The sequence below is a fragment of the Thalassophryne amazonica genome, chromosome 15 (assembly GCF_902500255.1).
Source record: "Thalassophryne amazonica chromosome 15, fThaAma1.1, whole genome shotgun sequence".
Classification (NCBI taxonomy): Eukaryota; Metazoa; Chordata; class Actinopteri; order Batrachoidiformes; family Batrachoididae; genus Thalassophryne; species Thalassophryne amazonica.
This window is the reverse complement of record NC_047117.1, coordinates 41,457,392-41,471,838: the sequence shown is the minus strand read 5'-3', so window position 1 is coordinate 41,471,838 and position 14,447 is coordinate 41,457,392. Positions and strand designations below refer to the sequence as shown.

General features: G+C 41.8%; 1 protein-coding gene across 1 annotated transcript in view; it reads right to left on the bottom strand.

Moving 5' to 3' along the window:
* Positions 1-401: 401 nt before the first annotated feature.
* slc25a10 (solute carrier family 25 member 10) overlaps positions 402-14,447 on the bottom strand; it is a 120,303-nt gene continuing 106,257 nt past the window's right edge. Inside the window, exon 12 of the mRNA XM_034189063.1 lies at positions 402-806. Within this exon, the coding sequence (XP_034044954.1) occupies positions 705-806 (102 nt within the window). The 3' untranslated portion in view covers positions 402-704. The remainder of the gene's footprint in view (positions 807-14,447) is intronic.

Here is a 14,447-nt window from a genome sequence, read left to right as displayed (position 1 = left end):
AGTTTTATTCAGCTGTAATCCAATCACATTGTGAAGCTGAACAAAAACAATTATCCAAAATGAACAGAGTACAGCAATTCACATTTTCTGTTGCAGCTATAATAGCTATATTAGTTTTGATCAATTTTCTTTGATGTCTCACCTCTTCCAAGTAGCAACAAATTGATTTTTATGAGTGAATGAACTGAAAACAGTGAAACCCAAGAAAGCCAGCTAAAATTGCTTTCAACTTCTAAGCAGTGGTGGGATGAAGTTACCAGCAAGTCACTCTCAAGTCATGAATCTGCAAGTGTCAAGTCAAGTCTCAAGTCATAATGACCACCAATTGTTTGCAAGCTGACTTGAGACTTGCAGACTGATGACTTGAGAATGACTTGATAGTTACTTTGTCCCACCTCTGCTTTTATGTTTGAGAAAAAACAATTTAGAATGCATATTTCTTCATGACAATTATTGTCTTTTCTCATATCTAATCCTCCTTAATTTGTGTGTACAATATGTGTATCTGAAACATGCAGTAGACATCTACAATTAATATTTGCACAAGCTATTTTTGAATTTTCCTTTAAATTTGGCACACAATGAAACAATCCCATTACAGCACTCTCAGTATCATCATAGCATATTATTCAATGAAATGAACAGAATATTATCCCAGTCTGTTACAGCTACAGTGTTACAGACTGATGAGTTTCTTAGCATGTTCAGGAAATGATGGGGATACCAAAGTATTTCCTGAGCTTCTCCAAGAAGATGAAGGTGAACACTGTGTGAGGAATCAATCGAATCCCCGCTGGAACAAGACCCTGTAAGAAAATTTTTCGATTCATTAATTATAGCAGTTTTATTTCCTCTTTGCATTCCACAAGCTACTATTCTAAGCCAGGAATTAAGACTTCAGTTTAAAAGGATACATGTAATACTTCAAGTGAAGTAGGGGTTGAATGCAATCATGAATCATTATTGGGTTTTCTCTGATATTTCAAAACAATTAAAGGGAGATGATACACCCCATCTAAATGTCTAAAGCCTCGGTCCCATGAGCTATCGTGGCATTATAGTAGATCAGAGCGGCTCTTAGAGGCATTATCTTCAGTTAAGGAGGCTCCTTTCTGAGCGTGGCGCTAATTTCAAGATGTTCAAAATTTAGCAACAACAGTGTGGCGCAGTTTGTGTTTGAGTTACTGTGACGGCTTAGAGGCATTTGCGTGGTGCTTACGAGTCTGCAAAAAGTCCATTATCCATGCGTCTGGCACCTTCGCAGGACCTGAGAGGCTATATTGGAGCGGCTCCTCCTCTTGCGCACACAATTGCACCTGCTCTGTGTGCTGGACTCTATATTTTTTGTAGTGGATTAATCATTTTCTGCCAAACCTTGGATGTTGAAAACACTTCTAATCACTTATGGCATCACAGAGGACTGTTTCATCTGGACGCTTTTTTCCCCTCTCTCTTTCCTGCTCCATGTGGGATGTATTTTGAACAGCTTAAGGTAATTATTTTTAATGTTTTTTATAGCTTTATAAAACAGTTCCTAGCTGTAAAAGTATGTCTGTATGTTGATGTCTGTTGTATGTAAAAGTATGTTGATTTAATATCTTGTTAATGGATCACATTAACAAGATAATGTTAATGTGTGTGCGCACTGAGGCTAGACATGAGAGGCTATTTTTGGAGCGGCTCTCTTGCGCACACAAATTCACCTGCTCTGTGCGCTGGACTCTATATAAAATAATTATTTGTAGCCTATTAATCATTTTCTGTCAAACCTTGGATGCCGAAAATACCTCTAATCACTTCTGGAATTAATGGATCACATGAGCTCCACTGTGTGTGCGCACTGAGGCAGTGACTCATCATCACGCTTTAAACGAGCATTTAGGCAGAACGCCAAGTCACAAAAGAGTGATATTTCAGTCAATATTGGACGAACACAAAGTTAAAATTTGGGTGACTGCGTGAAAGTGGATGTGTGTTTAAAGCCATGAAAGATAATAACTCCAGTGGAGCAGCTAAGAGCAGGAGCTGTGCGGCAACACAGGTGGAGAGCATAGACATAACACAAGACATAACACAAAGTTAAAAGTTGTATCATGGTGACTTGTAAGCTGCGGAAGAAATAAAGAAATATATATATATATATATATATAAATAAAATGATCCACAGGTGTATATAATAAAACGGCCACCTCATTCTGTATGCAGAACGGCACCGCACGCAAAACAGTGCTTTTGCAGAAATAAACGGACGAACACAAAGTCAAAAGTGGAATCACGTTGTAAAAATGACTGTGTTTAAAGCCAGGGAAAAAATAAAGCCAGCAAGCCACGGATGGAAAGGATGCCACTAGAAAGAGCAGAGAGGCGGCTGTCCATGAAAGGACAACAGCAACGCGTGCGCAAAAGAGCACCTTTGCAAAAATAAACGGACGAACACAAAGTTAAAGTGGATTCACATTGTAAAAATGATTGTGCTTAAAGCCAGGGAAAAAATAAAGCCAGCAAGCCACAGATGGAAAGAAAGCTACTAGAAAGAGCAGAGAGGCAGCTGTCCATGAAAGGACAACAGCAGCGCGCGCGCAAAAGAGTGATTTTGCAGAAATAAACAGACAAACAAAGTTTTGTGTGTTTAAAGCCGCAAAAAAAAAAAAACAAAAAAAAAAACACCAGAGAGCCGCGGAGCCAGCGAGGAGCACAGAGGCGGCTCTCCAGGAACCCGTGGTTCGGGTCTAGCTGGTCTGGTGCATTACAGGTGGACAGCAGCCTGCGGAACTGTGACGGAGTGTCTATTTTTGGACTGCGTTTAAATAAAAAAAAAAAAGAAAGGACATCTTTAGATGCTGCTGTGAATCTGTGAATTGAAAACCCACACTTTGAAGGGACCAGGCGTGGGAGGGCTGGAGGTTTGGACCAAACTCATGCCTAAACGTGCGCCAACATGGCGCTATCATGGCACTACGTGGCTTAGTGTGGCTGATGCGAGCCATTCAAGGCTGTAATGACAGGTCGGTCGTGGCTCACTAAAGGCTGCTACGCGGCACATGCTGGGTACAGAGAGGCACATAGTGGCACCTTCATAGTGGATACGTGATAGATGAAAACGTGGGTCATTCTTCAAATAATCACCCCACACCCATGCGTGGCTCCTTCTTCAGCCTTCATTATTCAGTGGGACCGAGGCTTAATATTACAAAGTTTCTAACTTCTCATTTACTCAGGAGTTACAGCAAATATCACAAAGAGTAAATGATTACATATGTAGAAGATGCTAATTTATAGAAGGACCTGTGACCTGGACAGTGTAGATTCGCTCTTCTGTCCGTCACTCGTCTATTCATATTCTATTGAGATATTTCAAGAAATTCTGGCAGATATTAGGAACCTTACAGATAAAGGTCCTTACAGATACAGAGGCTCTAATCTTCCACCTGGTTGGAGTGTAATGGAAATGTCACTGGTACTTTACAACTGACACGTGTTGTTTGCATGACTGACATCTACATTATAATGCCAAATCATAAAACAATGGGACAATTATGGAAAATGCAAAAATTAAAAAGAAGCAGTGATCCTAATATTTACTTTGACTTCTATTTCAGTCAACATTAATCCAAGATATTTCATGTTTAGTGTAGTCAACTTCATTTCCTTTGTTAAAGGACATGTCCCACCAAAATCATAATTTACATTTAGGCTGTTGGTGACCATCCAATGATCCACCAGGATTACTTTGTGCACTTCTTTGACTGGTTTCAATGTATTTGGCATGCGCAACAAACAGCTACAGAGAATTCTGAAAACAAAGTATTTGTGAGTACTTGTGTGTTTCCGACAGCAGTAACGTGACTATTAGAAGTGTCCCAGTGCACACTTCAGTGGAATGTTGCTGCTGATATTAAGAACTGAGGCCAAATGAATTCCAAAGTTTACATAAGTGTGATGTTGTGTTATGATGACTCATTTTTTACATAAGTGTGATGTTGTGTTATGATGACTCATTTTTTACATAAGTGTGATGCTGTGTTATGATGACTCATTTTTAAGTGATAAATGTTCATTTTGCAGTCACCGTAAAAGCGGCAACCCTGAGAAGGTTCAGTGCACCTGCACGGCCATTAGTCATAAACGCAGCCTCTTAAAATCAAACCAAAATGCTTATAAGTGTTGTATATAACTGTGAAATATTATCTTCTTCTTTGTCTTTCGGCTGTTCCCGTTAGGGGTCGCCACAGCAGATCAATCGTTTCCATCTCACCCTGTCCTCTGTATCTTCCTCTGTCACACCAACCACCTACATGTCCTCCCTCAGCACATCCATAAACCTCCTCTTTGGCCTCCCTCTTCTCCTCCTGCCTGGTGGCTCCATCCTCAGCATCCTTTTCTCTATATACCCTGGGTCCCTCCTCTATGAAATATATATATATATATATATATATATATATATACATACAGTGAGGAAAATAAGTATTTGAACACCCTGCAATTTTGCAAGTTCTCCCACTTAGAAATCATGGAGGGGTCTGAAATTTTCATCTTAGGGGCATGTCCACTGTGAGAGACATAATCTAAAAAAAAAAAAAATTCCGGAAATGTATGATTTTTTTTAAATAATTTATTTGTATGCTACTGCTGCAACTACGTATTTCAACACCTGTGAAAATCAATGTTAATATCTGGTACAGTAGCCTTTGTTTGCAATTACAGAGGTCAAATGTTTCCTGTAGTTTTTCACCAGGTTTGCACACACTGCAGCAAGGATTTTGGCACATTCCTCCACACAGATCTTCTCTAGATCAGCCAGGTTACTGGGCTGTCACTGAGAAACACAGAGTTTGAGCTCCCTCCAAAGATTTTCTGTTGGGTTTAGGTCTGAAGACTGGCCAGGCCACTCCGGGACCTTGAAATGCTTCTTACAGAGCCCCTCCTTAGGTGCCCTGGCTGTGTGTTTGGGGTCATTATCATACTGGAAAACCCAGCCATGACCCATCTTCAATGCTCTTACTGAGGGAAGGATGTTGTTTGCCAAAATCTCACAATACATGACCCCATCCATCCTCCCTTCAATACGGTGCAGTCGTCCTGTCCCCTTTCTTTACAGAAGAGCACCCCCAGTGTATGATGTTTCCACCCCCATGCTTCACGGTTGGGATGGTTTTCTTGGGGTTGTTCTCATCCTCTAAACATGGTAAGTGGAGCTGATTCCAAAAAGCTCTATTCTGGTCTCATCTGACCAATGACCTTCTCCCATGCATCCTCTGGATCATCCAGATGGTCACTGGTGAACTTCTAACGGGCCTGGACATGTCCAGGCTTGAGCAGGGATTTTAAACCATGACAGCATCATGTGTTACTAATGTAATCTTTGTGACTGTGGTCCCAGCTCTCTTCAGGTCATTGGCCAGGTCCTCCTGTGTAGTTCTGAGCTTTCTCAGAATCATCCGTACCCCACAAAGTGAGATCTTGCATGGAACCCCAGACGGAAGGAGATTGACAGTCATCTTGTGTTTCTTCCACTTTCTAATAAATAATAAACAGTTGTTGTCTTCTACCAAGCTGCTTGCCTGTTGTCTTGTAGTCCATCCCAGCCTTGTGCTGGTCTACAGTTTTGTCACTGCTGTCCTGTCTTGGCTATGGTGGACAGGTTGGAGTGTAATTGATTGAGTGTGTGAACAGGTGTCTTTTATACAGGTAACAAGTTCAAACAGGTGCAGTTAATACAGGTAAAGAGTGCAGAATAAGAGGGCTTCTTAAAGAAAAATTAACAGGTCTGTGAGAGCCAGAATTCTTGCTGGTTGGTAGGGGGTCAAATACTTATTGGCAGCAGTAGCATACAAATAAATTATTGAAAAAAAATCATACATTGTGATTTCCGGATTTTTTTTTTTTTTTTTTTTACATTATGTCTCTCACAGTGGACATGCACCTAAGATGAAAATTTCAGACCCCTCCATGATTTCTAAGTGGGCGAACTTGCAAAATCGCAGGGTGTTCAAATACTTATTTTCCTCAGTGTGTATATATATATATATATATATATATATATATATATGTCATCATGATGCCTGCGAAAAACAATGTCATGGAAACATTCCATGTCCATGTACAAAGCAACAATAAACCTGCTGACATGCGGGTTAAAACGGCTGCTGCTCTGTTTTAATCACTGCTGCAGTCGGGACAGATGTGATCACATCTGTGACAATTCACGGGATGCACAAAGCCACAATTAACAGTTGAGATTCGCGTTAAAACAGCTGCTGCTCACACACATTCAGATCCAAATTCACACAGACTCCCTCAACATACAATAAAAATTTTATTTTCATTGAAAACTCTGTGGAAAGGAACACAAAGCAAAAGACAAAAACATGAACATTCACTCACTTCTGGTTCACACAGCAAGATAATTAGGCCGATATAGGACCCGATCTTCCCCTTCCGACAAGCTTAAAGACGCCCTGACAATAGTGATGACACTAAAGATAATCTTATCAGATATTCCCACCATGTGTGGTGTGTTAAGAGTGCTCTGATCTCCTCGGAAGGACGTCAAGGGCGCTCCGATCGCATATCTGGGATATTCAACACGTTGGACTGTCTCGGCCCGATATCGCAGTGTGTGTTGTGTCCCCCAACCACAAAAGAGCACGTGTAGTCAATCAGAAAGCGAGGTGATGGACGTACGGAGTGGAAAATAAAATCAAAACAACTGTTCTGACTTACCAGAAAGTCCAGTGGTCGCGCTGTCTTCACTCCTTTAAAGAATGCCTTTTCTTTTTATTTTTTGTATTGGTTTTTTTCTCTGTTTTAAATAAATCCACAAACCATCTCCGTCTGTTTACTCTGAAGTCACATTTAATCTCGAGAGATTTTGTCTGACCTGGGAATGTTTGTGAGTGAAATCTGTTCGTGTGTGGTGTGTTGACTTTACGACCAAACCTGTTAGATCTATGATTTTTTTTTTTTATCTGTCTATCAGGATTTGGAAACCTACATATAATTTTTAAATCCTGCCTAGTACCAGACACATTATAAATGCTAATATCTTGAATTATAAAATTGAGAGTGCAAATGTCGCATAAGTGACATACAGGAGTTTGTGAAACACACGACTGAGGCCGTGAATTAAAGATGTATTTTATATTAGGGTCGATTTTATGTTCACAGAAATACAGCCAACATCATTTCAAACTACAGGCCTAAATTAAAAATATTAAGAGGTCATTAAATGGTGTCAATAGAAACATTTCAAAGTAGAAATTAGTGAAATATAGGAAAACTGTCGATTAAATTGTTTGCGCAAGCTCTTTTTGGCGCAATTATGAGATTTCAAAGGTTCTTGCAACGGTGGTTGGCGTGCAGCGCTCACGCCACTAAATGAAATATTTCACTAATTTAGACTCTGAAATGTTTATTTCCATTATGACTGCAACTAACTTTTATTTTATTAGTCGACTAATGCTGTTAATTATTTTTCGATTAGTCAACAATTATTCTGTCCCAACAGTCTCCTAAGTGCACAGCAATTATTGGCTCAAGTGCGTGTTTTAGCTAACATGCTCAAATCTCCAGAATCAAACATTTCGCTGGGTGCATGGGACAGGGGCAGGAGTAACAAAAAAATGACAGGTGGTAGCTGCTGAGTGCGGAGCGTCTCCATGTCTCGTCTCTAGCTCGATGCAGCTGGCCATGGAGACTCAGACTGTCTGGTTGTTTGAAGTATTTTATGACAACCGCATGTCTGGCTTGTTGTGCGGTGACACGTCCCAACGGATCATACATCTCTGGCACAGTAGACACACTGAGTGAAACTCTTGTCAGATTTAATGTTGTGTGGTAACGGTGTTAGCATTCTTAGCAGCTGTCTTTAGCTTCATCTGTTTGATCCACTTAATGCACGGCTACTGAGAAAATACATGGCTCATAACTTTTAATGTCAACAACAAAGTAAATCATGAGGAGAACTACAGCATAGTCCCCCAAACATACATCCATCCATCAATCCATTTTCTTCCGCTTCGTTTTAGGTCGGATCGCGGGGGCAGCAGCTCAAGCAAAGCCGCCCAGACCTCCTGATCCGCACACACCTCCCCCAGCTTCTCCGGGGGAACCCCGAGGCGTTCCCACGCCAGCTGCGAGACGTAGTCCCTCCAGCGTGTACTGGGTCTTCCCCAGGGCCTCCTCCCGATGGGACATGCCCGGAACACCTCTCCAGCGAGGCGTCCAGGGAACATCAGAAAAAGATGCCCGAGCCACCTCAGCTGGCTCCCTTCGACATGGAAGGGCAGCGGCTCAACTCTGAGCTCCTCCCGAGTGACCGAGCTCCTCACCCTATCTGTAAGGGAGCACCCAGCACCCTGCGGAGGAAACTCATCTCAGCTGCTTGTTTCATGATCTTGTTCTTTTGGTCATGAGCCAAATCTCATGACCATAGGTGAGGGTCGGAACATAGATCGATCGGTAAATCGAGAGCTTTGCCCCCCTACTCAGCTCTCTCTTCACCACGATGGTCCAATACAGCGACCGCATCACTGCAGATGCTGCACCGAGCCGTCTGTTGATCTCACGCTCCATCCATCCCTCTCTCGTGAACAAGACCCCGAGATACTTAAAGGACACTTCACCGACCTGAAGACGGCAAAGCACCTTTTTCCGGTCAAGAACCATGGCCTCGGATTTGGAGGTGCTGATTTTCATCCCGGACGCTTCACACTTGGCTGCAAACCAGTCCAGTGCATGCTGAAGGTCCTGATTTGATGAAGCCAACAGAACCACATCGTCCGCAAACAACAGAGACAAGATTATGTGTTTCCCAAACCAGACCCCCTCTACACCCTGACTGCGCTGAGAAATTCTGTCCATAAAGGTAATAAACAGAACCAGTGACAAGGGGCAGCCCTGGCGGAGGCCAACATGCACTGGAAACAGGCTTGACTTAATACCGGCAATGCGAACCAAGCTCCTGCTGCGGTCATACAGGGAACGGATAGCCCTTAACAAAGGACCCCGGACCCCGTACTTCCGGAGCACCCCCCACAGGGTGCCTCGAGGGACACGGTCAAATGCCTTCTCCAGATCCACAAAACACATGTGGACTGGTTGGGCGAACTCCCACGAACCCTCGTGCACCCAATGGAGGGTGTAGCTCTGGTCCAGTGTGCTGCGATCAGGACAAAAACCACACTGCTCCTCCTGAATCCAAGGTTCGACTATCGGTCGAATTCTCCTCTCCAGTACTCTGGAATAGACCTTACGGGGAGGCTGAGAAGTGTGATCCCCCTGTAGTTGGAACACACCTTCTGGTCCCCTTCTTAAACAGAGGGACCATCACCCCAGTCTGCCAATCCAGAGGCACTGTCCCCGACCGCCACGCGATGTTGCAGAGGTGTGTCAACCAAGACAGTCCCACAACAAGTCCCCCAAACATATGATCTAATAAACACATCAACCCAGGTTAAGTGGGTTAGATTTGAGAGAGGCCTGCTCAGGCATCTTTCGTTAGAGCCACGCGCCACCCCTTTATGCATTAATGAGTTCATCGTTTAGCTGCTGTGAACACGGTGCCATATAAAACTTAGCCCAAACATACACTGGCTTGATTTTCTCTCCTGGGTCTCAATACAAAACCAATTGGTGACATCACGCAGGTTCCAACCAGTATATATACGGTCTATGGTCTGTACATGAGAAATATTTTGATTAGATGAGACACTACAGGCTAATAGGGTAATATTTTTAACTTACAGATATCATCAAGAAACATTATCAGTTGATTACTCATTGACATGAGAAAAAATGTATTGCAAGTTTTTTGTACGTATGTGTTAATATGCAAAGTAGGCTACCTAATTAAATATGTGCTAATATGCATACATTTCAAATAACAAAATCTGAACATTAGATAAGGCCAGGTTCAAAATTCTTTGTTCATTTTGTTGACGTATTAGGTTTGAAACATTGTTGGCTGTATTTTTGTGAGGGGAAAAAAATGGTTAGTCAAAAATACCCTAACATAAAAGACATCTTTAATTTGCAGCCAGAATCATGTCTAGATAAAAGCCTATGTCTTCTAAACTCCTGTATGTGAAAGATATTAGCATTTTAAAATGTGTCCAGTATTTTTGACCCACTCCATTTTATGTCAGTATCGTGCTACAGCTATTATAGTGTGTTTTATCTTAAAACATAAAGCGTTCTGACACAATTTGAAAAGTGCAACAGGTTCAACAATGGAAAAGAGTTCTTCCTGTATAATGAGCTTGGTGTCTTGGCACTAATTTAATTGGAGAAGAACGAATGCCCACACTGTCACGAGATGACATCAGGGTCCTGGTCTGGAAAACTTCCAGAGGTGCAGCGCTAGATTGAACGGTAAGTCAAAAGGTGTGTTCTACATTATGGTGCAGTAAGTGAAAATCAGTGTTATATTGATAATGTGCTGTGTGGAAAATATTTAAAGGACATGTTGCACTGAAATCATAACAATTTAGATTTAAGCTATTAGTGACCATCCGATGATTCACCGAGATTACTTTGTGTACCGTTTCAAAGTGTACGGCATTAGCAACAAACGGTTACACAGACTTCCGAAAACAAAGTACTTGCGAGTACCCATGTGTTTCCGACAGGTGTTGTAACTACTAGAAGCGTCCCAGTGCACATCAGTGGCACCAACAAATAACAAGGATCCACTCAGCCATTATAAAATAATCCCCAGTTATATTACCATGTTGTAATGAACCGCAGCCCATCATTCCCATCATTCCCATCATGAGCCATGATTTGCATGTAAGATAACCTGCTTGGAGTAGTTAATGAATCAGTTAATGTATTGTTTACCTTGTTAAATGTTTTTTTTATATGCTGCAGCCAGCTAAGTGTTAAAGCAGACAGCTTCTTTGAATCTGGACTGGCATTCTGATCAAAGTATACTGCAGATGTTGTTGCTCAGTGTGGTCCACATTGATTACTGGGATGCTAGTACAGACTACAGATGGTCAGTTTTCTAAAATGCTGTTTAAATAGCCAAGTGATTAGTAATGAAGTAGAGTGAGTCTGGATAGTTGATTTGATCAGCTCAGGCTACACTGCAGAAATGGTTGGTCATAGTCAGTCAGATTTTTGCCTTGTTAAAACATTAATACTAACAAAGCCAAATGTTGGTGCAGAATGAAGCAGACTGTTTATCTGGTAAATCTGTGCTGTTGCTTTTATCAAAACGCACTGTAATAGCTAAGTTCAAATCGTCAAAATGAACTACGTTACCTCAAGTTCCATCCTAGTGTTAATATAATTTGAAAATATGTTAAACTTTTACACACCTAACTTCACCTTTTTTATGCATTCCTTTTATATTCTTAGAGCTACAGTTGACAGTTTGTTAGACAGCCAGAAAACCCAGGCAAGACACTATAACACACTACAGGAAACCTGCAGATCCAAGAATCCAAACAAGGCTCAACTCCTAAACCTGGAGTTTGAATCCAGAAGGTGTTTCATCACATCTGATGCAGTAAAAGGTCAAGACAGAGCAGCCACAATTCTGCATGCCTACCCATGTTTCAGGGAGATGGATCATGTAAGTATTACCGTATTTTCCGGTCTATAAGTCGCACCGGAGTATAAGTCGCACCAGCCACTTTATCCATTATAAAGAAAAATAAACCATAAATAAGGTCCCCTGGACTATAAGTCCCATGGACATACAGGTATGTTAACATGAAAAGTTCAGATGATAATATTGTGACGGCTACCGTTTTCGGATGCATATTTCACCAGTCGTAACTTACAATCTGCAGAGTATGATTTTCTTTTTGGTGGCATTTTTTCGGGCCTTCTCCGTTGTCTTGTTATGTTATCAGTAACGTTAAAATTTTTATTTTTCTATGGTAGTCAGAAGTCGCAGGAACAGTCACACAAGCCTTGAGTGCCCTCTCGTGAGCTGCATTTTACCTACGGATATGTTTGTATTTTGCGGACCACATTGCGAGCCGAACCATGCAGCGCCTACCTGCGCAGCTCATGACCACCCAGCGGTGTCGATCCAGCTCCTTCCAAGTGCAGACGCTAATCCTCCGCCGTCGCTCAGTGCTCCCATGCAGCTCTCAGCGTCAACTCTGCTCACACTGATATCCAAGGGTTGAAGCTGTCTTGTTAGCCGTCCCGGAATAAACACCATGTTCGTCTGCTTCAAACGCTTTTCACAATCATCGACGCCAGCTCCTTCCAAGTGCACACGCTAATCCTCCGCCGTCGCTCACCCAATGCTCCCACGCAGCTCTCAGCGTCAACTTAAACACTCTGCTCACATTGATATCCAAGGGTTGAAGCTGTTCTGTTCGCCAAGCCGGAATAACAGCAAGCACCGTGTTCGTCAGCTTCACACGCTGTGGGTGAGGTGAGGAATACGCATCCAAAGTTCTGTTCTCTGATTGGTTATCGCGACCAGCGTGAACTATAGGATGGCCGTCATACTACAGTGCCCATGATGCATTGCATTTCCTTTTCCGGTGGCCATTTTAAAACATAGATCGACTCTGTCACGTAAAATTGTTTTGTTACAGTAAATTAATTGAGATCCTACCGGTATATTTTTCATTTATAAGTCGCACCGGAGTATAGGTCGCACCCCCGGCCAAAACATGTAAAAAAGTGCGACTTATAGTCCGGAAAATACGGTATGTTTACCCCTTGCAACCAGTTCTGACTTGTTCACTAGTACAAAGAGAGGGACGTCAGTCATAAGTGTAAGACTATCAGCAATGATGTTTCAGTTAATTTCCTGCCTTCCTATTTCAATGTCTTTCAGGTCCAAGATGAGTTACAAAGAATATCCAGCAAACCAATCCCAGGTACATTTCAGAGATGAAAGAGAGATGGGAGAAATTCTGCTCCAGGGTGCAGTTCTATGGTGTAATGTAGAGAGCAATGAGACCACCAAAAACTTTAGATGGAGGTGAGGCCACGTCTTTGATTTGTGTATGTTTATATTTAAAGAACATGATGACATTAGTCATTTTAGCTTTCTGAATCATTTTAAGGTCGCATGAGTGGTTTATTTATACTGTGTTGTGCTTTCTGTCAAAACAGTGGAACATGCAACACCGGTATTCAGAGCTTTGCCACAGGTCGTCCCATCTACCACCATGGCACAGAAGAAATTAGGAACAAACAGTGAGGCCATCTTCCATGTTCTTACGGTAAGACATACAATCATTAGGTGATGTGTTAGGAAGATTCAACATATTTTCGCACAGATAGAGATGCATGAAGTAAAGCATGTACTGAAATTGCTATTGGCTGCTCAATGTTCCTGTCTGGTAATGTTCTTAGTTGGTTTGGATTCAGTTATGTACAGTATTTTCCGCACCATAAGGTGCACCTAAAAGCCTTAAATTTCCACAAAAATCGGCCGTGCGCCGTATAATCCGGTGTGCTTTATGTGTGCACTGAATTCCAAAATCTGTAAAAACGACCGACGATGTTGTCCTTGACCGACGGACCATTTCCCGCTGACACAGGGACGGAATACGTACACTACATATGCTGGCAGCGATAAACCAATCAGAGAACATTAGAACCCCTGGCAAAAATTATGGAATCACCGGCCTCGGAGGATGTTCATTCAGTTGTTTAATTTTGTAGAAAAAAAGCAGATCACAGACATGACACGTCATTTCAAATGGCAACTTTTTGGCTTTAAGAAACACTATAAGAAATCAAGAAAAAAAATTGTGGCAGTCAGTAACGGTTACTTTTTTAGACCAAGCAGAGGGAAAAAAGACATCAAAGCGTCAAGACAGAAAACTTAAAGCAATATGTTTCAAAAATCGAAAATGCACAACACAACAAATGAGGAACGAATGGGAGGAAACTGGAGTCAACGTCTGTGACCGAACTGTAAGAAACCGCCTAAAGGAAATGGGATTTACGTACAGAAAAGCTAAACGAAAGCCATCATTAACACCTAAACAGAAAAAAACAAGGTTACAATGGTCTAAGGAAAAGCAATCGTGGACTGTGGATGACTTGATGAAAGTCATATTCAGTGATGAATCTCGAATCTGCATTGGGGCAATGTGATGATGCTGGAACTTTTGTTTGGTGCCGTTCCAATGAGATTTATAAAGATGACTGCCTATGCCTATGGGGCTGCATGTCAGGTAAAGGCACTGGGGAGATGGCTGTCATTACATCATCAATAAATGCACAAGTTTACGTTGATATTTTGGACACTTTTCTTATCCCATCAATTGAAAGCATGTTTGGGGATGATGAAATCATTTTTCAAGATGATAACGCATCTTGCCATAGAGCAAAAACTGTGAAAACATTCCTTGCAAAAAGACACATAGGGTCAATGTCATGGCCTGCAAATAGTCCGGATCTTAATCCAATTGAAAATCTTTGGTGGAAGTTGAAGAAAATGGTCCATGACAAGGCTCCAA